This window comes from Hirundo rustica, chromosome 3 (genome assembly GCF_015227805.2).
Source record: "Hirundo rustica isolate bHirRus1 chromosome 3, bHirRus1.pri.v3, whole genome shotgun sequence".
NCBI lineage: Eukaryota > Metazoa > Chordata > Aves > Passeriformes > Hirundinidae > Hirundo > Hirundo rustica.
Genome location: NC_053452.1, coordinates 7,947,332 through 7,972,821, shown reverse-complemented (window position 1 = coordinate 7,972,821; position 25,490 = coordinate 7,947,332). Strand labels below are relative to the sequence as shown.

Below are 25,490 nucleotides of genomic sequence, written 5' to 3'. Positions count from 1 at the left end.
TGTCACGTTTTTCAACAGATGATGTTACTGCAAAACTCATTTCCAGTTATCTCAGGACAGACAGCAGAAGGTTTTTAGTCAATAACGATATCCCAACATGTTTTCATACTGGAAGAAAGAGCTGAGTGGAACTTGCCACATGATCAAAGCACTAGCCCAGAGCTAGAAAATTGGTGGAGAGGTCCTTGAAGATGCTGTAAAAATAAAGCAGGGTGCTTTTCTCTCCACAGCTACACAAAACTCAAGCTGCAGGTGACTCCAGAGGGGCGCATTCCTCTGAAGAAGTAAGTGATGTTCCCTTCCTTACCATGGTGCTCTCTGCTGACTTTGGGGTGTGAATATATGTTTGGGAGGAGCATGGGACCCCTGTGCTTAGAAGAAGAATAATTTTACCCTCTGTTTGTAACAGAGTGGCCAGTGATACTTGGGATGTTTCTCTATTCAAATGCCCTTTGGGCACAGACATTCTGCCTCTCTGCCCTGGTTCTTTCCACTTGTGAAAATATAAAATAAAAACAAGTGAACAAAAAAAAACCAGCATAATTTCTTTATCTCAAGGACATGTGAAAATAAACAGACGTCACTGGGGGAATGAAGAGACCAGTGATAGTTGAAATAAATGCCTGCTGTGATAGGGGCTGCTGTGGGGTAGAGTTAAAACTGAGCCCACTGAGCAGCCAGCAAAGGGAAATAAATAGCTGAAGATGTAAGAGGCTGCTAAGAGATCCTCAGTCTTTGGGCCACATGGGCCATCAAGGCATGACTTGAAGCCAAATCTCTCTGTTTTGTCCTCATTTTGCAGCATATACCGCTTGTTCTCCTCCGACAGAAAACGGGTAGAGACCGCTCTAGAAGCCTGTAACCTTCCCTCTTCCAGGGTAAGCATCCGCAGTTATTCACACCAGCTTTGCTCGGATTTGCTGCTGTTTCCTCTCTTTTGAGTTTGTTCATGGCTGAGCTTGCTGGATGGGTCCTCAGCAGCAGCTCTGGCTTTCCCACACAAAAGTTCCTGATACGGACCTGTGCACCTTTGATTTGAAGTTGTTTAGGATCAGGAGCACCTGGAAGAAAGCCTAGAAGGATTCCAGGAAAGGGCAGAGTTGGTGTGACCTGTCCTGGAGGAATCCTGTGAGAGCATTTCAAGAGCAGGCAGCTGCAGCACGATTTCCAAGCCATGGTTTCAGAGCAGTGTTAGCCTGAGGAGTGATCTACAGCTGGAGATAAGTGACAGGCTAAACCCACCCCGGCTTATCCAAAAGGTGCGTGAAGGGAATTCTGTGGTGTGGAAGCTGTTAACGCTGCAGGGGTGCAGCCATTGCATCCTGCTAATCCAGGAGCTCCCCTCAGCCCAGAGGATTTCCAGGTTGGTACCTCACCCTCCAGAAGGCTTTTTCCAGAAGGACTTGAGCTCGAGCAGCTGATTCCAGTTAACGCTGGAGACTCAGAATCACAGATTGGGTAAGGCTGGGACGGACCACAGTGGGACATCTGATCCCACCACCCTTCTCCAAGCTAGGTTTTAATCCCAGGAAAGCTTCTTGCAGGATAATTCCTTCGTTCAGGGGTCCAAGGTGTGGTTCTGTAGCAGAGGAGAGCCTGCATCTCCCGATCCCTGGACTTACACAAAACTCTGTGCTGTGAGCTTTCCTCCACGTTTGCTCCCCCAGTGGTTTAATAGAACCTATTCCTACAGCTCCAGAACAGTGGAGCAAAATCTTCACCAGGCAAACCTCTGACTCCCCTTACAGTGAGACCTTCCTTCACAGGTTTGGGAGCTCAGTTCCATAAAATTCCAAGAAATGTCAGCAAAGTAGGTGTAAAATGTTATAGTAATCTTATCTAAAGTAATACTGTGAGGCTGGAAATTTGGAGAGAATAATTTTAAAGATGAGTTTCCATTTAATTGATAGCAAACAAGACAAAGTGTGCAAAATAAAAACCTCTGAGGCACTGCTGATTTCTGAATCAGCTGATTTATTTCTTCCATTTACTGCATGTCTCTGAAAACAAAATTTAAATATCACTTGGGTCTTTGGAAGAAACTGCAGCCTTTTTCTGCTGTTTATCTAAGTGGAGCCAGTTTTACATACACACTGCTGGATGCTTGTTGCTGGGATACCATCTTGAAAATGATTCAGAGTGTAAAGTAGATCCTTTCTTTGCTTGGGACAAAAGAGAAATGCGCTGCGTGCACCAAAGAAAACCGTGTTGATCATCCTGGAAAAATACTGTAGAAATGCAAAACTGGATCTCGTGGAGGTAAGGGAATAGAAGAAAAGCAGAACTTCAACTACAGCTCTTTTCCTTTGTGTTCCTGTTTATCTGAACAAGTGAAATTCTTAGCTTCAACTTCCAGCTTTTCTGCCCTATTGTACTGCAGGACAAATGGTGTTCCCATAAAGCCTTGGAAGAGCAGCATGCAAGACGTGAATATCAAGGAGTCTTGCTCAGCAAAATAACACCAAATTATTCAGAGAATTCATGAAAATCATCATGGACATTAGCAGTTTAGCCTCTTTGGTTTTTCATGTTCATGCCTCATGGATTTTCTCCCCAAGATTCCACACCTCTCATTGCTCTGGAAGATATGGAGCTCGTTGGCCAAGAGTTTCACACAATGTTTGGCTGCAGCTCTTGGAATTTAGGAATGAATCTTCAAGCCTGGGACAGTCCCTCATCTGCCTTCTGCAGTGATCTGGGCGCAGGTGCCAGGGGAGGGTGTCCCTGTGTGGACTTTTCTGTGACAGGACAAATATCCCCATCCATCAGCCTTGCCCTCCAGGGAATTCTCTGTGTGTGTGTTTGCCAGGAGACCCTGTGGCATGACGTGCAGGCTCTGCATTTAGTGCAAGAGGAGGAAGAGTTCTCATTGCCTGGATTACTGTTTTCATCCTTAGGAATAGCACCAGAGAGGATCCTCAGAATTGCTGAAAATAAATCCTTTATTTTGAATTCAAGAGCCTTAATAAAAGATGGATTCTCCCCAGTGCTGATCACTCCAGCCCTGATTCACCCCAGCAGCAGAGTGTGATCACAGTGGGCTGACCCATGGACCTCAAGTCAAGCTCTTTTTCAAAGCATGGCTTTAATAATTTCTCTCTTTCTGGGTCAGAGCTGGCCTGTGTAGAGTCTTGCAGGATCAGGCCCTGATTTTTGGAACAGTCATCATCCAGCAGATCTGAAAGCAAATAGATCTTTAGATAAATGTTTAAGCAAAGTTTTAAAGTACCCCAATGAATTTCTGAGTTTGCCATCTGATTCCCCTGTGGTGCTGTTTTTGCTTTTTTAAAATCTTAGCTACTTTTTGGAAATGGGATTGGGGGGTTTTTTTTGTTCTTGTTGGATATTTTTGTTTGTTTTGGTTAAAGGTGCCTTAAATAGAATTTGAAGAGCTTTATTTTAGCTGGCCTTTTGGGTGTGAAGAGTGGTTTTTGCCTTCTAGTTCAAGTTGAGGTTCACAATGAAGCACCAGTGAGCTTGACTGTTAAAATAAAATAACCAGCTCTTGAGTCCAGCCTGTGCAAATAATCTGAATTAGCTCTTACACTGCCAATTACGTAACAGACTGGATACAGATGTTATAAAAGCAGGCAGGTTACCAGGCAAATCATAAATCAGCAGTGCTTGAAATTAGCAGAGAATCTTAATCACGGAATAAAATTGAATGCCAATAGTAACCAAGGCAGAAACAAGGGATGCTCTCATGTGGCACAGAAGGTTTGTGCTTTGTTCATCGGTGTCAAAAAAGAGACGAGCCCATAAGGTGTGTGGGTGGTTCCTCTGAAACGGGGATGGCTCAGACCAGGCTGAGTAAGGGGGCAACGTATTTTAATCCCTTTGGGCAGGCAGGCTTTTGGAAGCCATATATAGTTGTGTGAAGTTGTGCCTGAGGTGGCTTTCATCTCCCATCTAGATATTTGTGTTTTGTAGCCCACTGATTATGAGACTGGTAGGAAATACCTATCAGAAAGTTCTGTGTACCTATGCCTGAAGGCTCGTGTTGATTATTCTCTTTGCAGTGGGTGTTTGGGGACACGAGGAGGCAAACGATGTCTATTCATTGGGTCTGAGTGGCAAATCAGAGCTTGGGTCTCAGGTGATTGGAAGAGATACACATTTGTTCAGCTGAGCACCTTCAAATCCCATGTAAAGAAAAAAATAGTAGCTTGATGGGGGACTGTAGAGAATCACTGAAAAGCCCTTGGCTGAGGAGCAGCACCCTGCTGGACAGAGGGTCTAGGCAGAGGGAGCAGGGGAGGACAGGGTGCTAACTCAAAGAAAATTCCCAAGCTTTGAGAATCCTAGACTTCAGGAAATCACAGGTGTTGGCACCAAGAGCTCCACAGCTTGAATTTACCAGTGTCATGGGTGCAGGTTCAGTGCCACTGGCAGCCCTCACTGAAAGGAGCTGTTTTCATCCTCTACCCACTCTTGCACTGGATTTGGCAGTAGTGCCACTGGCGAGTCACCTGGCTCAGGGGCTGATCCCACGTAAAACACACAGGGAGGTTTTGGCTGGGTGAGTTTTGAACCAGTTCACCCCGCAGCAACTCACAGTCTATCCAAAAAAAGGAGGGTACAAGGGTCTGATGGGGTCACCTTAGAATGGAGATGGTTTTCCAGGCAGAGCAGAGGAGCAGCCCAAATTGGTCAATCTGCTCTTGTAGACAGAAACAGAATAAAACCCTCTTGAGCCTCTGCGGGTTTCAGATGAAAGGAGACAAAGCGACGCCTGTGGTATCATTTACTTACTGTAACCTGAAGCAGGAAAAATGTAGAAAAGTTTCCTTGTGTCTGACAAAGGCTTGAACGGATGCTTCCGGTTCCCTTGGCAACGGTGCTAAACAGGCAGGATAAATACGAGCACTGATTGCCCCAGCAGCAGCAGCTCACTTCCCAGACAGCCAGCTTCCAACGGCCTGCCAAGCAACAAAACAGCTTTGTGCCCAACTTACCCTTTTCCTCCTCCAGTTCGCTGCATTTTGGAACATGGAGAGGCATCCTGTGGGCCCGTGGTGCTCCCAGAGAGCTCATGTCATATCTTTGGATTTGGGACTTTCAAGCTTTGTGCAAAGGACTTAGCCAGTACAGTGATGGTCTACAGTAATTTGATTTTTTCAGAGGAAAATGTAGCGAGGGTGACAGTATCGTCATCTAGAAGTTGGACTAAATTTAAGTCGTTCTAAATTGTAGAAAATGTAAGGGGAAAAAAATCACTGGCAAGTCTTCTGCAGGAGAGTATTTTTATCAATTACACTGAAAGAAATCTGATTGCCAAATGTGTTACACTGAGTGTTTAGGACAAAGATAGATGGAAAAGCTGTGCTGCTTGAGTCTTGCCAGAATTGTGGCATCTTGAACATGTATCTGCAGGAAGAAAAAGGCAAAATCGCTGCTGCTGTCAGAGAACAAGCGTATTAGTAATGACATAGTGACCCAGTTTGTTCCCCAGCTGTGTGACAACTTTGGAAAGATGAGTGACATCCTCATCCTCTGTAATGCTGCTGTTCTGCTCACTCAAAACTCTGCTGGGGGTGAGCTCAGAGGCTGATACACCTATTTCTGCTGTGGGTGAGGGGGTTAGGTGGGGAGATGTCCCTTCCTCCTCCTTCACAGGTGCTCAGAGAATGGGATTACTGTGCCTCGTGGAAGCTAATAGATGCGTCTGTATGTATTTTTAAAAGATGTACTCGAAGTTGCTCTGTGATTCAGGGGAATTTATACTCCTGGAGAATCTGGGCTCCTCTAGGTTGCAGGAAGGAAATCAAAAGCAGCCAAAAAGGGAGTGATCTGTTTGCAAAGAACACATGAAAGTGCTGTATCTTTCTCTCACTGATTTTTTTCCCCCATTTCACAGAATGATTCAATCCCTCAAGACGACTTCACGCCAGAAGTGTACAGAGTGTTCTTAAACAACCTCTGCCCTCGGCCTGAGATCGACCACATCTTTTCCGAGTTGTAAGGAGAGACTCTCATTGGTTTATTTATTTATTTTTCTCACTCACTGGTGTTCTGGGCTGGGGGTGGCAGAGTAGGTCATTTGTATACTGTAGCAGAATGCAGTGCTTGCCAGTTACAGATTTAAATGTCAAGCAGGGCTGTTATTTAATCTTGGATCAAGGGTTCCTTCTCTGCCAGGCTTTTACCTCCACTTCTGATAGCTTGAGTTTTAAAGGAATTTGGTCCTAGAGGAGCGGAACTGCCGGGTCTTGTTTTTCTGTGTTGATCAGGATAGTTTAGGTTTCCAAGAAAATAAAGAAAGAAGACTAATAAGCAGTAACAGCACGAAATAGGCGTGAGAATTTGTATAATCACCCCCAAAAGCCTAATTAGGACTGGCGAAATAATGCAGTAACTTTTAGGATTTGTGTATGATGAATTCACACTGTGAAATTAAATTAGCAGCTGGCTACAACTGATTTCATACATTCAGTTCAGAGCTTTGTAACTCCTGGTGCTTGCAGTAATCTGTGTAGTTCCAGTTTCAGCAGAGCCTGATCAATGGAGTCAGAACATTAAGCAACATGAGAGGAAGGCAATTACCAAAATACACCCCACCACCTCCAAAGCAATTGATGAACATCTTTTAGTGACACGACTGTGCTCACGTTCCCCTTGTGGGGTTGTTGTCCCTAAGGTCGGGGTTTCAGAGTTTCAGAGTCCCAGTTTGCACCCAGGAGAGGCTTCCCATTGCTCCCTGGCAGAACTCAGGCCAGGCCTGACTGCTCTAAACAGCCGTCAGCTCCTTACCTGGCCTGGAGGCTTCTTGGATTTCTGTCTGGGCACAGCTTGTACCCACACTCTGCTCTTTTCCCCGTCTCTCTGAATAGACATCTTTTTGCTGGCATTACAGAGCACCTCAAAGCTTTTAGAAAGTTTATTAAAAAAAAAGGACCCACACAAATTAGCAGAATAATGAAATCAGGGTGGGTGTTATTCAGCAGTAAACCCAAATAGTTGGGGTAGGAATGCCAGCAGAGTGTTTGTGGCAAGCTCAGGATTGAATTCCAAGCCTGTTTTCTCTTTTACTTCTTTAAATAGCTTAATTCCAAGAATTCAGAGGATTGAAAGGCTTTTAGCATTGCTCCAAGTCTTCCCATTGATGCCTATAATGCTGAACATTGTCAAAGATCTTCCTCCAAAATGTCTGATGAACAACCTTTGGCAAAATAAATTGGTCCAGAGACACAGTGTTTTTGTTTTATGATAATTTATATGAATCTTGTTTCAATTTCCTTGGGAAGTTTTAGACACGAAACAAGATTTCAAGGAAATATATTAAAATGACTTTGTTGTTTTAATCTTTTTCCAGTGGTGCCAAGAGCAAACCCTACCTTACTGTTGATCAGATGATGGACTTTATAAATTTGAAGCAACGGGATCCACGATTAAATGAGATCCTTTATCCACCACTCAAGCAAGAGCAAGTTCAAGTGCTGATTGAGAAGTACGAACCGAACAGCAACCTGGCAAAGAAAGGTCAGTGGATTTCACACTCCTGCTTACTCTGTTCCTGGTGTGAAACAGTGACTCAGTTATCTTACATGCTAATGTAAAGTTTGGTTCAAAATCCAGCTGCTTTCCCAGCTGTCTGCTTTTGGGATCATACAGGCCTGTGGGACATCATGTGGTGCATTTTTAAAAGAGTTTGGTTGGTGTCAGGTTAGAAAGGATGGGGCTGGTTTCCCTGCTTGCTTTGCAGTGTGTGTGATTGACACAAGAGTTGCTCTGGTATGTAACCCTCAGCAGAAACCTGACTGTCACAATGGCTGTTTACCAGCATCTAAAATGTAGAGTTAAAAGAAAAAATCTGGGACAGCAGAATGAAGAGCAAGATAATTCTATCATTTAATAATACTATTAAGTCTAGTCCTCTGCTTTTGGATAAAGTGGTGTACAATGCAAGTTATGAGATCAACTCCGCGTATGTCATGCTATGATCATGGAAAATTCCCTTTTGAACATCTCAAGTGTTGTCAGGACTTAGCTGGGCATTTTGCCAAAATCAGTGAAAGAACTCCTGCACAAATCTCTGCAGATTTTTGCTACCACTACAAGTCTTAAAATAGCATTCAGTTTGCGTCTGCATCCTGTTTTATTCCAATGCACATATCCTAATGATTAGACCAGCTTTTGATGCGTTTACACCTTAGAAATTTTAGAGGCATGGGAGTATCCTGAAAACCAGATCTAATATGAAAGAAGATAATTTTGTTCAGAGATCAAAAAAACCAAAAAAGACCCACCAGTCTAGAGGTTAGCTGAAGGCACTCCCGCCTCTCTCTGGAAGCCACCTCGCCTTGATGTCTTCCTGAAGGAAATCGATGTCACCATCAATGTTGTCTCTCAAACACTTCTAATTTTTTTCTTAAGGCTTCTTATTTTTTTACTCCAATCAAACTGAGTGTTTCCAGGGGTTTTGCTTCTTTGCCGTATTTATGCAAACTGCCTTTGACATCAGTAGGAACGGTACCTTGAGTAAATGGAAATACATTGTGACCTCCTTTCTCATCTGTGCAAATATTAGGGCTGCGCTCTGTGCTTACCTTATTTCCCACCAGCGGCAGGAAAGTCTGTTACCTAAAAGATCAGTCTCGTTACCCAAATATTAGCACTTCATATAAACCGAATAAAGGATTTATGAGGAGTTGCGCTGCTGTGCCAGCACAACGCCAAGAGTCAAAATGGAATCACCTTCTGACTAGCAATAAGGAGAAAACATGAGGCAGAGCCCAGGAAGAAGGGTGCTGTGGTGGTGTTTGCTACCACCCTCCAGTGGGATATGTGGGACGCCTCCAGCTTTACCCCATTTACATCGGTGCACACCTTTGCTGTAGACATTTGCTGTTCCACAGCCTCTCTTCCTGGCTGTGATTTACGTTGCTCTAAAGGAATCAGTTCTCTCTGAAAATGCTGGCTCGACCAAGGGGAAGGCAGGTCCTTATCACCGAGACACATAAAGCAGTCACACAGAGAGAGAGGTTTTGCAGGGCAGAGGTTCCTCCGTTCCGACTCAAGGCTGAGTCTGGGGCGGAGAGAGAGCCTCCTTGTTTATTTCTTACTTGATAGACATTTTTGGGTCTGGCCGAACATTGGCTTCTTGGAGTTCTCACTCCTCAGCCGAATGGTCAAACCAGCTGTCAGTTACAATTGTTTTCAGGTTAGAAATATGCAAACAAAGGACAGAGAATGAAAAACAAAGGATTTGTTTGTGTTACATATGTGGGAAAAAGGTAGAAAACTGCTCTTAATATTGTGCAGTAACTAAAGATCTGACTCCATTTTATGAAAATGCAAAAAGCTATAAAAAACTCAGAAAAACCAGGGTAACAGGTCCTAGAGAGTTCATTCTTTCTGTGGGGATGTTGTGGGGTTTTTTTTTCCCTTTTCAGACTTGTGCACTGGGGTCCAGCTGGCACAACCTGAGAACCACCTCTGTGCTGAAGACACCACCTCCCTGTCTGGCAGCTGAGCTGCAGGAACTGGCACACGCTCCAGTGCAAATCCCAAGCTTACTGCCTTAAAATGACAGGAATTGGCTAATCAGGAATGACATGGGGACACAATATTTTCTGTACATCTGCTCCGAGTTGGGAATGCAATTCACTGTATATTAAATGAAGTGTAGGTGTGCATTCATTTCGCCACTCATGGAATAATTTTCAAAAAATGCTTCATGCCTATAAAATGTCACCAAAATGTAATCACATATTTAGAGCAGTGATTTAACCTTTCAGTATGGTGTTCTGTAAAAGGGATGATCACCCAGGCTTCCTGCTACCAGGGTTGTTAAAATGAAATGACCAGACAGTTTTTGGCCAGTAACATGAACACGGGTACCCAGGCAGCCTCCAAAAGTGTGCTGCACATGCTTCTTAAATAAAATTTCATCCATTGAAAAGTTCTTTTAAATAAAATCTTTTTTTTTTTTCCCTTGAAAACGTAAATGCAAATCCATTAAGTAGAAGTTACGTACAGCAACCGATTCCTTGCTCCCTGTGTGGATAATGCTAGACCTTCACTCATCTGATGATTGTTCTTCCTAATTTCCTGTCTGAGTTCGTTGTCTGTGCACATCCACTGTACTACAATATTCTCTTCTAATTATTCTCTCATAGCTGATTAAATGAACTTCTAGTCAGCTGTGCTTTCAACTTCTCAACTTTCACAGCACTATTCAAACGCTTTTGGGATCTTTTAATTCTCCTAGTCACCGTTGTAGCCTCTTGTTGTACCTGTTGCTGCTCACCTACACTATTTTGAACACAGTAAGCAAGAGCTGTCCATAATACTTTAAATGTTTGTAGCTCCTCAGGTGCCTGGTAAAATCTAATGCTGGTGTTGCTGCTGGTCAAGTTCTGACTAAAAATCCTGCCTGTGTTCCTGCTTGTCACTGATGTATTTTAGGTGTATTTATTGCCGGGATACGGTGGAGCTTTTGCAAAATCAGCAGATAGGCGGGGTTGACATCTGCATAGGTTAAATGTCTGGAGTAGTGTTTTATTGTGGTTCAGGTAAGCTGTTGTGATTAATGCTTTGTGTCGTGCAGTGAAGGAGATTAATTCACTGTAGAATGTGTTCCCTTATCAGGTGGAAGCAGAAGGAAGTCCCTGGTAGTGCTGAGCAGCCTCTCCCTGTCAGCAGAAGTGTGCTGGGGGATGTGAGACTGGAGAAGAATTTACCGTATATATGTTTGTCCCATTCTGTAGAAACATGCTGGTTCTTCCTTTGCTTAATGATGCAATTAATTTCTGAAAGTTTCTGGGTTGGAAAGGAGCTTTGAGAGCTCAAATCCCAATGTCTCAGTTTAAGCCTTTTGTTCTGAAACCAGATAAGTGCTCTGGAAACCACAGAGCCACAGCCCCGGCTCTGGGGGCATCCTGTGTCACTTCTACACTCCGAGCATACCAGAGCTGTACCCAGACTAGAAATGAGAGCAGGGAAGAACACCAACCCAAGGTCTGCTAGGGAAAGGAGGTGGGAAAAAAACTAAAGCTGTAAAATATGTGTTTCCACCATTGTCCTTGGAGGGAGCAAAACAAGGGTTTGGTTATTATCAGCCTTTATTTTTAGAGTGTTTTTTCCGATGGAAGATTTAAAAATAGAGTGTGAAAGTTCTTTAAGTAATGGCATAAAGATGTTGATTTTTTTTTTTCCCCCCTCTTAAGGATGCATTTATTTAAATATTATCTCTGCTCCTTTATTTTTGAAGGGCCAAACCTTTAGATCTGCACAGAGGAAATGAGCTTTGCTCTTATATTTCACAGTGTTTCTTTCTCCAGATTTTCTCCGTATCTATTTTTGCTGTGTGTCAGCTTTGGTTAGAAATGTATTTAGAAGGATTATAGAGGAGCTGGTTGCATGGCTTCCTCCATGAATTCCAGTATTAATTCTGTTTTACAGTGCACATTTATTGGAAGTTGTTGCACCGAGTTTTTCTTAGGTAATAAAATAAATTAAGCAATTATCATTAAATTAAGATAGATTTAATTTTATACAGCATCTATCGTATGTATTTTTCCCATGGCAGCCTTAACACAAGGCAGTGTTCACTCCAGCATAAATGTGTTTTTCCCTCCTTTAAACTTCTATGCAATTTAAACATTTTCACCCTGCTGCATTAAATTCACCTTTTAGTAACTGCTTAAGAATAATTACACATTGGATTCTTTTGATGGCAGAAGGGGCTCATTTCCTAGGTAACAGATTTTAATGGCAAAACCAAGCACTGTGCAGCCATGGCTCTACTTTTAAGATGTACTTCATGATATTTAAAGCATAATTCCTGTTGTATAATCATTCAGGCAAATGGTTGGGCCTTCTGGTATGAAACATTTGTAGGAAGTGTTACAAAACAATTTAAATTCTTTGGCCTCCCAACTGTAACGCTGGAAAGTCAGAATACTTACCCAAAAGCCCATTAACTTTGGGATTGTCAGTGTTTTCCATTCCAGTTGTACAACAGAAGAGCTCTCTGCACTGTTTCTGTCTCAAATATTGACAGAACAATAGATCCCAGCCATGATTTATTACTCTTTGAAATGTTTGAGCCACACCAAAGTCGTAGTCTAGCCCAGGCTATCAGCAGCAAGTGCTAAGTTAGGTAGCTTACCAGAAAAACTTTTTTTTTTTTTTTTTTAAAGTTGTTTTAAAAAATACATATATCTGTGCAACAAATGTTAGTATGGATAATGTGTCAGCATAAATAAGTTAATGGAAACTGTTTGTTAAAATGAGTTTGCAAAATGTATTTCTGTAATACACTGGAGGTTGTTTTTTCTAGTTAAGCTGTAAAATTAATTTCAGGTCTTGCAGTTGTTTGGAACATTGCATCTCAAGTGAAAAACTAAATGTAAAAATATTTTAGAATGGAAAATCCTCAATTATAAGGATTTTTTGCATCTGCTTTACAGGTAAATTGTGTCAGCTTTGAACTGTACCGACTGAAACAGTGACGTGGACTGGTACACAAAATCCAGTGGTAATGGGTTTTGCAGCATTGAACACTGCTGTTGGCAGTAAAGATGATTAAAGTACCAAAAATATATTTAGGGTTCCAGGGAGGGCAAGTTTCATGATCCTCAGTGTATAACACAGATACTTTGAAGGAAGCATGAGCTTTGCAGAAATCCATTTTGAACCTGGTATCTGGTACCAGGAATAGCTCCACTGATAGCAGTGCGACAGCGCTGAATGTAAAATGGCCCAGACGTACTGTGGAATTCATCTTCAGAGCTGCAGAGCATGAACTCATGGTGACAATGCAGGTCCTGCAGTCAGCCCAGCCCTGTGCTGTCGAACATGGAAGTGACACACCGGTGACTCCTGCTCCCCTGGAATCCAGAGGGACCACCTGGTGGGCCCCGGGATCAAAGCCCACAGGCAGCCTTCAACCCTGTGTCCTGGCGCTGAGAGTGGATGAAAAAACTTGGGGTGACAGGACCACAAAGCAAACACGGTCTGAGAGGTTTTAGAACCTCATTCCCTCCAGCTGGAGCTTTTACTCAGAGATAACAGACTCTTACGTCAATGCTGCGTTTCAGGGGTTATGGAGACATATTTTTCTGCAGTTGCCTGCCTGTATTGTGTTTGACCCGGCCTCAGAGTATCAGAGCCCATAAATAGAAAAGTTGGTGCAACAGTAAAACTGTTTCTTTTGTGCTTGTTGCTGCCTCTTTTATGGAGCACAGGGAAGTGTTCAATTTTAGCAGCAGGATTTATTATTTGAAGATGAATATTAGATAAAGTTTATGTCTGAAAATGTAAAGGAGCCTGGACTCAAGTGCTGAAGGAAGCAAGTCTAGATAAAGTTTGGACAAACATGGCATGGTTTGACTCTTCATTATGACTTGTACAGTTGTAGTGCTTTCAGCTGGAAAGGGCCCCTGAGGATGCAGGGAGTGAAGGCTGCTGGGATCCACTGGGTGACATCTAGGACTGGTGGCACAGGAGCCACAAATGGGCTCACTGCCATTGGGCCATCCCCTTTTGTGTGTCATCTTTTGGGGTTTGCCTCACCCTCAGCAGCCAGTCAGTCTGTGCCTTGAGGAGCCAGCCCTGATCCTTGAGTGTTTTGGGGTGTGTGGTATCTGTCAGGGCAGGGCTCTCAGGGCGCTGGAGCCCAGGCACTGCAGGAACACAGCAGCCATATGAGGAAGTTTCCCTTCTCATGTCAGATGCAATCATCTAACAATATCCTTTAGCTGGAATAAGCCTATAAATACAGCGAGGTTAGACGCCGGGGAGGCAGAAAGAAGTGGTAAACTAAAGGACAATGTTGGCACAAGAACACAGAGGGATCAAGTGGCCTTGAGTAAGTTTAGGCTGGAAGTTAGGAAAACTTTCCTAACAATATGGTCCTGGCACAGACTACCAGAGGTAGTAAAGAGGGCAAAAGAAGCGATTGTTATTAGTAGAGAGCTCAAGTTGTTTATGAAAGGGATTGTCCACTGCAGTGCCTGCAGCTGCAGAACCGAGTTTAAAGAACAGATAAAGAAGGCCCTTTAAAGGGACTAGAATCCCTTCTTTTTGGTTTATTTGCACTATCTTTGCAGTGCCACACCTTTATTCTTTTCCAATTCTCTTTAATATTAATCTTTTTTCAGCTGCAGGAGTTTCTGGAAGTAAAAATGCCGCCTGTGATTTTTCTCTTTCAGATATGTTTCAGCGCTTACAGCACACTGACTCTCTTCTCTTGTCTCTTTCCATGATACTACAGGACGGTCTTTTTGGCAAGTGCATTAATAGCTTATGTAGAGAAGTATCACTTAGCAAAAAAAAAAAAAAAACCCACATATTTTTAGATGTCTTTTAGTGCAACTTAGCAATTGGAAGTAAGCCAACATTTAACATTATTCCATCTCCCAGGATCACTCTGAGGTGTTGTACAGAGGATGTTTTTGAGAGGTTTGGCAAGACAGTGACACATTCCAGTGGTGTTCCTCTTTCGAGTCTGTCAGAAATAACTGTAGTATTGCTGGGATGAATGGTGTTTTTATCTGTCTGATTTAAATCCTTTCCACTCAGCTGCCTTAGAAATCTGACGTGTTGCAAAGTGCTCATTCCACTGCCAGCTGGGGACTGGTGTGAAGGTGGTTTTGTAGTGGTTTTGTGGATTTAACTGGATCTAAACTGTCTTCTGATATCCTGTAAGGGATATCCTGTCAGAAACAATTTCTATGACATCTCTGCTGAAAAGTCAAGAGCAGAAAATGGGCTCGTGGCTGTAAAATCCTGCTTTGGTCTTGAGACTTAGGAGAGATAGGTTGCTTGGGGTTTTCCCCCACTCCTTAACAATTACTGCTTATTCAAATTTGTATACATCTGACTGCTAAAGTTTTAGAAACTGTTCCAAGACTTGTCTTCCTTATCATGAAACTTCTGCTTACTAGAATCTCTGAACTGTGACCATGCATTGTAACAGCAGAGTGCTGCAGGCATTTAAAGGATCAATATCCATCAAAATAAATGTGCTTCCAAGGTATAAATTTTAAGGAAGAGAAAATGTTGAGTGCTTGGAATCTCCCCTGCTTCAATGTGTTTTGCTGTTTTCTAGTACTACTGGAGAAAAATACATCCTTTCCATGTGCTTTGTAGCCCCTGTGGGTTAGAGCCCTTCCTTCCTGACGGCTTGAAAAGGGCTGAAAAAGCCTGTGACTTCTAATAAAACAATTGAATAAATACAGTGCTCAACATTGCACAGTGGCTTTGAGATCTTGTTAAACCTGAATGGTTCATGCCTACAGGCACCGGTGAGATTTGGAAACCTGTTTTTTTCCTCAGGTGACTCTCTGTCTTCCCTTCCCTTTGGAGATGGCAGTGTCCTTGGAATGCTCCCGAAGTTTTCATTCTGATGAAGCAGATTTGCTGTTTTTGGCATGGTTTGCATGGAAGCTTGTAGGAAATACTTCCCCTCTGGAGTGAATTAAGTGTCTTGGACTGCAGTGCCTCATCTTGATAGTTCAGGAAAGTGGTTTTCCATCTGCAAACATTTTTTTGCCTCCCCCAAAAAGGTAAATAAATAATTGTATCCACTCTTGGTTTTCTCTGTGCACTTGTACAGGTGATAAAGTGGATAGGATAGTTTCATTAGGATAACAAGCAGTCCTGATATAGACACACTCAACTCTGCTTTACTTGATAAGCCTTCCTCTGAAGAAAGCTCTGGATCTCAGTGTCCTCGGGCATGCGGTATTTCCACATGGATTACTGGATACTGAGCAAGCTCTTTTATGTAGGCTACTTAGACACAACACGTTTGCCTTCCCGTGTTTTCCCTCACTGGCTGCTTGTCATTCAGCAGGTATTTATCCTGATCTTGGATCAGAGCTACCTTCTCTGTTTATGTTCAGATTTCCCCGTCTCTTACTGTGCTGTACCCATTCAAGGCTGGAGCAAGGAATCTTGCTCCGTTCCTTTCTTACTGAGTGAGTTTTCCGTTTCTGTTTCAAGAACACGTTCCCCAAGACAGCTTGTTTTGGTTTGTGGCCAGGTAACTGTCTAATTACTGAAGGTATTTGAGCGAGTATAACTGAGGGCAGAATTGGATCCATCATGTTTTCCTCCAAGTTCAGAGAACGGAAATGAGATTTGAACACAACAGGATATTGTCCTGCTTTGATTTTAAAGGATTTAAGCAATGAGGCAACCGATAAATCCTGTTTATTGGTTGCAAGACTGTTTCCTACCACACTTAGTTGAAGCACTGCCAGGCTTTTTCAGACATTTACCCCAAGTTTTCTAGTGCTCACTCTGTTCTCATTACCTGTTTAATTCCTTTTTCTTAATCACCTTTTTGGATGCAACTTCTTATACCGATGGGTTGCTGTTCTCTGCATCTCATCCGCTTCTCAGGGTGACAGATTTCTAGGAGTCTTCTTTTCTATCCACCTCTGAATTTTTGATTTTTCTTTGCTCTAGTGATTAGCTATGTAGCTTGAATTATTATTTGTGTGTTCTCATTTGATTTGTGTCCCATTTACCTGGTCTGTTACAGCTTTGCCCTCTTGTTTTGCTAACAGCCACCAGAGATCTGTCTGTTCTTTAAACCCTGTGTTGTTGATTCTACTTTTCCACATTATTAAGAACTTTATGAAACTAGACCTACTGCTGATCAGTGTTCAGCCTCTGGACTTTTTGTGCAGTTCAGCTTTTAAATTCAAAGAAACCCCGACCTTTTAAGCTGACCTCAGTTTATTTCTGTCTTGAGCTTTTTTACAGATTAGTTTTTCCAATTAGGAAAATTTTGAGTTTAAAACTTCATTAAATGCTTCAATGATATCCAGATGCAGTAATTCAGATATATTGCTGTTGCTCTACTTACTAATTTGATAAGGCCATCTGACTAGTGTGAGTTTTTGCCCTTACTGATCACTGAGAGAGCTGCTAAAATGGAGGAGCTACTGACGATTTCTGCATGTGGTGTGTAAATGGTGGCTGAAACTTTGATGTTTTGATATATCTGCAGACCCTGACCTGAGGCCTGAGAGTCTTTGCTGTCCTCAGTGTTTTTTCTAAAAGAAAGCAGCCCTGAGATTCCTGGCATAAGATCTAGTAACCCAGTTGTAGGGTTGGGGTCTTTTCGGTATCGGCCGAGCTTGTACCATATTCTCTCCTTGTGATGACTTTGTCATTAAGAGAGTGTCCCTTGGACAGTGCCACAGGACAATCCTGTCCTGCCCTGGTTTGCAGATCTAGATACAGACAGGAACTCCAGTTACCCCATAGCAGTAGAGGAATAGAACGTGTGTCTGGAAAGCCAAGCGGGTTTCAGCGTCGCTTGGATGCAAATGCTGCGAGTGCCACCAGAGCGGCTTTGGCACATTGTGTCCCACTCGGTGTGAATTTTATGTAAATTCATCTTGTGAGCTTCTCTGCTGGCTCACAAAGCTAGGGAGCAGAGAGTAGCTAACGTGTGCCCAGTGTCAAGAGACACACCAAGGCTCTGTGCATCCTACTCCATGCTGTGCATGGAATTTTAATACCTGATGAGCTGTAAATTGCAGTGCTGGTTTGTGAGAGAGAATTCCCAATGGGACTCGATTTACAGATCTCTCGCTGGATTATCAAGTATCTGCTTTACTTGTTGGATTCTTATCTTTGAGTTGAGAGGACTGCTCAGTTGTGTGGGATTATAGCAAATGTGATTATTGTTACAGATTGCATTGGAATAAACCTGATTTCACTCTCAGACAAAATACTATTGTAATTCTGTGCTGCCGACTGGGAGATACTAGGTGCCAATTAATTGTCTCGCTTCCTTTTTGTTTGTTTTCTTTTTTGCTTCAATAACATCTCTTGGCACGGTTGTGCTTTCCAGTTACATTATAACTGAGTGGATAACAGCATGGGTGTAAAGAAATGGAAAGCACTGTGAAGTCTGCAAATACACAGAAAGAAATGTTTAAGATCCAGGAGGCCAAACCTGTTTACTGTGTACAAGCAAATGCACATTTTAATTGTCGCACAGAATATCTACAAATTTTAAGGGACGAGTGAAGGCTGCTGTTAAAGTTGCAAGAATGAAGTGCAAAAAAAAGTGTTCACATAAGTTCTCTTTTCTGCTGTCTGCTGTGCCTCTCCTGTTTTCCGTCCCAAGATTTTTCCCGGAATACTGGAAGGCTCCTGGGAGCAGGCTGGGCTGACCCTAGGAAAATGAAGTAGCTGCACATCCAGCATACCTGCCAAAATGAGGGGAGGAAGTTTAGATCAAGCAGCTGTTCAAGAAGTTCTCAGGGTTAGCTGCATTTTTATGTCTCTCCCAGACTACGGCACTGCTGGTGTTTTGGTCTTGATCCTGGACCTCTGCAGAGGGCACTGAACTGCAGGAGAAGTTTCTTCTGGAAGCTCGACCCCACTTTGAACCCTGCTATCTTTTAGCAGGTGTTGAGTGAGCAGGGGTTTGTTTACATCCTCATGCTGAGCAGCTGGCAAGCTCCCAGGGACACAGGAGCGTTTCCACATCCAGAGCAACATGCTGGTTATGCTGGCTGCTAAAGGGGTTGGGAAAGCAGGACCTTGTCGAGTTACCTGTGTCTTATTAGGCAATGGGAGAAGGATTTCTGTGTCAAAAGCAGCCTGTGCTTTTTCCAGCCCTGGAAACTGCACAGGAACAGTTTTCCATGGCGCTGTCACCTGTGTCTGCCCTAGCACTGTCACAGGCCCCACAAGAGAAATGTGCCTGCTTCTCTGGATCTGGTCAAACAGGACTAAGCAGAGCCTTGTGATAACACAGTAAGTCTTCGAGCAGAGGAGCCTCTGAGAAGTATACTCACAAAGTACCTATCAACCATTTCTGCTGGCTGGAATTCCTGCCTCGTGGCAAATGTGTGATCACCATTTCCCAGGGATGGGGATATTCCAGATCTCATCAGCTACAGAAGAAGACATTTTGGCTGATGAATGTTGACAAGATCAGAGAACCGTAGAAAAGAGGATTCACTTAATTACCCCTGGAAATTCTGTGAATTTTCAATAGATCGCTTGCCAGAAGTGTGTCACCTGCCTGAAGACTGCTTCCAGGAAAAAGGATCTGGGAAAACAGAAGTGACTTCTGTTTTATTTATGACAGATGTTGACTAGAAAAGAGCCTTGATATTTGTGGACAAAGCAACAGTTGCATTTTTATGTGCTTTTCTCTGAACCAGGAACATTCATGTTATTTGATCCATTGTAACAGATCTTGAGAGGCATGGGATCATGTAGCTGGAATTTTTAAGGAATTGCATAGAACTTGCCACTTCATTTGTGCTCTTTTTTTCCTTTTTTTTTTCTTTTTCTCTCCCTTGTAACTATTTTGGGACAATCAGGCGTAGCCAGGGATGCAGAAAAAGATCAAGCTGCACAAACACTTCCCATGTTTCATATAATGAAGCTGATCACAATCAGGAAATTCAATAGAATCTCTCAACATATTCCTCTTCCAGTAGGAAATTACTTCTCCTTCCTATCAAATTTTAATGAAAAAAATGCCAGATTCGGTTGACTTCTCTTGATTCCCAACGTGGTGGCTCTTCTTTGATCTCTGCGTGAATTCCACCACCCTGAAGGCTGTGTGGAGCAGCAGTTTGAGGAGTTCTGTGGAACCATTTGCTAAGAAACTGCTTCACATTTTTCTGCACGTGTGTACAGATACAGAGAGAGGCATAGAGAGACATTTCCAGACTTTGCAGTGCCTTTCTAAACTCTTTAAAGTTTTAGAATTCAGAAATTTCTAGAAATTTAATTCAGAAAATTCTAGTAATTTAATTCAGAAAACTTTAGAAAATAAATTTCTACAGTTAGATCAGGGCCTGTATAATCTTTACCACGAGTGTGCAGTTACACATTTCTAATTTTGAGGTATTGGGAATGTCTGTGACTAAGAATACATGAGACACTTTTGTATTTCTCCTCCACGCTTGTTCCTGTGTTTTTCAGGCCTGTTCCAGTGCACAATAAAAACATTAAAATTGATCTGTTACTTACTTGGCTGGCGCCAAACTTTAGCTGGCCACTTTGACGTGCTTTGGGAATCAAGTCCAAAATACGCAAAGTGTGAGGGGAGAGGTGCAAAATGAGAGAGGAAGAAAGTTCAGAGCGTGAGAGAAAAAGGGCAAAAGTGCAGAAAGAGTGCAAAGTGTGAGGGGAAAATGTTCAAACTGTGAGGTGAAAAGCGCAAAATGTAAGGGGAAATGAAGGCAAAGTGCGAAGGGAAAAACACGAACAGGGAAAAGTGCAAAGAGAGAGGGGAAAAGTGCAAAATATGAGGAGAAAAAGTGAAAAGTGTGAGGAAAAAATGTGCAGAGTGAGAGGGAAGAAAAGTGCAGTGTGAGAGAAAAAGCTCAAAAGTGCAGAAAAGAGTGCAAAGTGAGGGGAAAAGTGTAAAGTGTGAAGGGAAAAAGCATGAAACGTGAGGGAAAAATGTGCAAAGTGTGGGGGGAAAACGTGCAAAGTGTGAGGGGGAATTTGTGAAATGTGAGGGGAAAATGTGCAGAGTGAGGAGGAAGGAGTGAAGTGTGAGGAAAAAAGGGCAAAGTGAGGCAGGAAAAGTGCAGAGAGTGAGGGGGAAAAGTGCAAAATGTAAGGGGAAAATAGGAAGTGTAAGGGGAAATAGGACTGAATGAAGGGAAGAGTGTAGAGTGTGAGGGGAAGAGTGCAAAACATGAGGAGGAAAAGTGGAAAGCGTGAGGGGAAAAAGGAAAGTGAGAGGCAGAAAAGTGAAGAGTGTGAGAGAAAAAGGACGAAAGTGCAGAAAAAAGTGCAAAGTTAGGTGAAAAGTGCAGCGTGAAGGGAAAATGTGCAAAGCGTGAGGAAAAAAGGGCAAAGCGAGGCAGGAAAAGTGCAAAGTGTTAAGGGAAAAAGTGGAAGGGGAAATAGGGCAAAGTGTGAAGGGAAAAATGCAAACGGAAAAGTTGAAAGTGTGAGGGGAAGAAGCACAAAGTGCGAAGGGAAAAAGACTCTTAAGAGCGAGGGGGAAAATGCAGTGAGAGAAAATGTGCCATGTGTGAGGGGGAAACGTGAAAAATGTGAGAGGAAAATGTGCGGAGTGTGAGGGAAAAGAGGACAAAGTGAGAGAGGAAAAGGGAGACGTCTGAGGAAGAGTGGAGGATGAGGAAGCTCTTGCCTTCTTCAGCAGGAGGTGTCTGGGTAAGTTGTGTTGAACATTTCAATCAGCCGGGTTCCTCAGGGAAAAGGAGGCATTTTTTGTGTTTGTGCTGGTTTTAAGCGTTTCAATAAAGCACTACTGAGTGACCCCATAGGGAGGGAAATTGTAATTAATCAGATAAATTAGAGGAGAGGTGTTTGAAGGAGAAGAAGAATAAATTTCTTGTGCTGGCAAACTCCAAGCCCTGAAGAGGAAAGGGTCTCGCTGAGGGCAGCAGCTGCTGGCGTGGCTTTTGCTGTGGTTGCACAGATGTGAGTTCCGTCCCGAGAAGAGACATCAGATCAAATTTAACGTGGCAGTGGTGAGTGAAAAAGACAAGCCAATTCACTCTACAGCTTGAAGTGTGTAAAGCATACTAGATATTTTTGGAAGTTTAATCAAAATTTTAGGGCTAAGTTACTTTTAATACAAAAAGCCAAAAAAAAGAAGAAGAAAAATATGAATCTGTAATTTCTCTGTGTCTTTGCATTATGTCTCTCTAACTTTTTATATCTAAACACACGATTTAATCTTCCTATTATATAGCCAAAGACAATAGGTGACAACTGTAATCAAAACAACTGCTAACGTGTTATTTTTTCTTGCTGGTGTCTGTGTAAAGGTGAAATATGTTTAAGGAAACAGAGAACAAATCTTACCACTTAATTGAGACTATTTTTTGGGGATGACTGTCCACCAAGGATCATCCTCTCTGCAGTTGGCCTCAGAATATTATTGACATTGGTCACAAACAATCTACCCTTTAATTTCCAGGGCACAAAGCCCCTTTGACACCTGCCATCTCTGTTCTGCAGACAGGCTCTCGCTGGTGCAATATTGGCTGTCATTGAACTTGCAAATTGCTTCACTTTCTGAAACGCTGACTGCTTAATTGTGGTAGGGGAAATCGCCTTCTAGAGCCGTGAGCTCAGGCAAGTGGGTAACTCAGAAGCTGCCTAATTATTCATGTGAATAATGCTCGCTGTGATTTATGTTAATAGCAGCAGCAATGCACAGGAGAAGCATCTCCATCTGAAAAACAAGGCCCCTGTTTGCCAGGTGCACTTTGAAGATTGAACGCAAAGATCACTTTGAGAACCTTGAAAACGACTTGTGCATGAATCTGTACAACAAAATGCAAGTGGCAGCTATCCCGTTCAGATCTTAACTTTGTTTTTTCCTCTATTATTTCACTTAGATATACAACATATTCTCTACCTGTATCCCAGTAAACTTGGTGCAGAATGTTCTCTTTGGTGAATTTTAGGTTAAGCTAACTCCATGATAGCACCTGATAATGTTGGCATTCTCTGGTTGATTCAGACAGTGGAAAGGTTGTTCCTAAACCTTTAGTTTCACAAAAAACCTCAGTGGGTTTTTTCTTTCTCCTGACTTTCACCTTCTTGTGTTTTTTCTTGTGGAAAGGAAAATACGTGGGCCTCCATCTCTAGATGATTTAGTTACCCTCTAGCAGAGCAGCTGTGGGGCCTGACAGGATTGCACTCAGATTACAGCCTTAAAATAGTGGATGGACTTGATGTTTTTCTTTCCAACCTTCTTACAATTGTTGTCATAAGAATGAATGGCAATTGCGGTGCTCTGTATTGTCACAGCATTCCTTCTCTCATGAATAAGTTCGTTTCGTGATACCAGTCATGGGTTGCTATGAAAATGAGGGATGTGCAAATGAGGGATGTCTTAAGTGCACATTAAGACTGTTATATGTTTTCCTTTCTGAGCAAGAGCCAAATCAGGTCCAAGCACAGATTTTAAGTAAATGCTTTACAAGCAATATTTGCATCATGTGGTTACAAGTTTTTAGAAAAAAAAAAAAAAAAGGACAGGGTTGTCTGCTAGATTTTTAACTTTCTAGAAAAATATGTGTAAGTTTATATGCCTTAGTATAAAAAGGGATTGATCCTGAAAGGAGAGGGTGGCAGAGTCAGGAGTAGAACTGAAATCTTCAATTTTTCAATGCTATCATCAGGCAGATGAGATTTTGCTTTAACAGACTGTGCAGAATATTTTGGGTTGGACACAAGAGGTAAGAAATTCTCATTGCTGGCAGTCACCAAACACGTAGTTCAAAAATACGGAAGACCTGTTTTACTGTAGGCAGGTGCTGAAATAACTAAAGATACATGGTTGAGTAAAGAGATGAAATTTAGACAAAATAGCAAAAAAACACCAGGCAAAGAAAAATGTCTCAAATCTGTTCAATTAAGCAGTAATCTTCAATTATAGATTACTGGATTTTTATTTTTTTTTTAGTTTAAATGTACAAATTGACACCCTGAAGTCAACTTTATGCAGAAGGCTTGACAGCAAAAGTCTTTCTGATGTAGTAAGAACAGCTCCACTGAGATGCATGAAAGGATAGGACTCAGCTTTCTAACTTGACAGCAGCATGTGAAGTGATCATTTATGCTGGCACTCCAATGAGATATGAATTAGGAGACAAATATAAAAATTGCAAAGCTTAGTTCCCACTTGAAAGGTAGTTCATGCACACACTGAACCACTCTCAAAAGAGGTTGGAGTTACCTGTGTCTGTGGCTCTCTGCAGGTTTCTTGGTTTCCTGGGGAAAGCATGCTTTGTTTTGTCTCCCAAAGACCCCTTTCCTTGATGGGCTTAGATCTGTTTTCGCTGTAGCTCTGATTCCCCCATGCACCTGATTTTCTGTAGGTGCTGATTATGAAGTGCTGCATCTTTGTCACATCTAAAGGGATATGTGTTACCGGCAACTTGTGTGGCTGAAAATGAGGCAGTGTAACAAAAGAATATTTGGATAACTAGGTGAAAGCCAAGCTGATGCTTACGTGGCCTTGCACACGTGCCTTTGTGTAAGTGTATGTTGAATTCATCTGCATGTCACAGAGTCTGTGGTTGAAACTGATTGGTGCTTTCCCTGGCTCTGTGTTCCTCTCAGGACAGATATCCGTGGATGGATTTATGCGGTATCTGAGTGGAGAAGAGAACGGCGTCGTTCCACCTGAGAAACTGGATTTAAATGAAGATATGTCTCAACCACTGTCACACTATTTCATCAACTCCTCACACAACACCTACCTCACAGGTACAGCAGTGTTGGACAGATCCAATTTTTTACCTTAGAAAAATTCTGAGGGTATTTTCGGTGATAACGTAAAATACACTAAAAACATCTGCATTAAACAGATTATGTTGTTCAGTCTTCAGGGAAGCAAAGGTGGCACTTGATTTTTGTTGCAGCTGCAACACAAGTGCATCAAATATACTTTTATTAATATGTGAGCAGCTGTTGTGTTGTTCAGTTAAGGCCTGGTCAGAAACCCAGTGAAATCCCTGGAAAGGTTCCCTCAAGCAGGATTCCATATTAAGGCCCATCTTTAGGGAGGAGAATGAACATTGTACTTTTTATGACAACAAAGATAGCAACTGTGCAAAGCAGAATACGGGAAGCATCTCAGTCGCTCATAAATTTGCCCCTAAACTTTAAATCTGGCAGTTTGTTGTGCTCCATGAAATTTGCTTTGATTCGGAGATTAGGGAGGAGGTTCCAACATGGCACATAATTTTCTGACAGCCTGTAAATGCAAGGAGTGGAGATGTGCTCCCTGACAGCAGCTAACATCTGAGCTGAAATTTTTAGGTGCTGTCATGTTTTTAAAGAGGTTGAGCACCCAGAAGCTCCTGTTAATTAGATTTACAGTCTGAACTGTACTGTTTGCACAGCAAAGTCAACAATGCTTTAAGATTCAGAAAAAGCTAAGGCAGTTTAGGAATTCGACTTTTGGCATTAGTTTTCTAGTCCAAGGTTCTGTTAACTCGTGAGAAAATAATTGTAAATTTACTATTTTAGTTTGGTTTACATAGGAACAAACGTTTTGGGCAAGCAGATGTGCACAGGGAGTTCTCTCCTGTTTGATTTGGTGTTTGCTTTGTCCTGTCATGTTTGCTAATGACTTAGCATTATGTTTAATTTAAAAAAATGATGCTGCACTGAGTGCTAAAAATGCGGTTTATGCATAGTGTAGGCTTTTTAAAGCTATTAACAGACTGGCCTTAACTGACCAACTCCTTCAGAATGCCAGTATTCCAAAACACGAACAGCCCCAGGCAGTGGTAATGCCCACTTTAAACAGATCTCATGGGAGTTATTTTCATCTGCTTTATGTTTGTTACAGCTCTTTCTCCAGCACCTTCGCCAGCTTTCATGGACTGAATGAACTGTCATTGTTTCCATTAGACACCATTTTTCAAGGGTTTATATCTCAGCTGTAAAATGTGTTTTGTGCTAGAACTTGTCACATAAGTATTTGTTTTGACAGCGATTTTCTTTCTCTGAATTAAAAGAAACAAAAATCAGTGTGGCCACTTTTAAGT

The 25,490-nt window shown here is 42.3% G+C and overlaps 1 protein-coding gene across 3 annotated transcripts in view; it reads left to right on the top strand.

Annotated features, from left to right (window-relative positions):
• LOC120751182 (1-phosphatidylinositol 4,5-bisphosphate phosphodiesterase beta-1) overlaps positions 1-25,490 on the top strand; it is a 335,996-nt gene that overhangs the window by 207,574 nt on the left and 102,932 nt on the right. For all 3 annotated transcript variants that reach the window (XM_040060651.1, XM_040060652.2, XM_040060653.2), the window contains exons 6-10: positions 231-284; positions 803-878; positions 5,858-5,958; positions 7,313-7,479; positions 24,055-24,201. In XM_040060651.1, the coding sequence (XP_039916585.1) occupies positions 231-284; positions 803-878; positions 5,858-5,958; positions 7,313-7,479; positions 24,055-24,201 (545 nt within the window). The remainder of the gene's footprint in view (positions 1-230; positions 285-802; positions 879-5,857; positions 5,959-7,312; positions 7,480-24,054; positions 24,202-25,490) is intronic.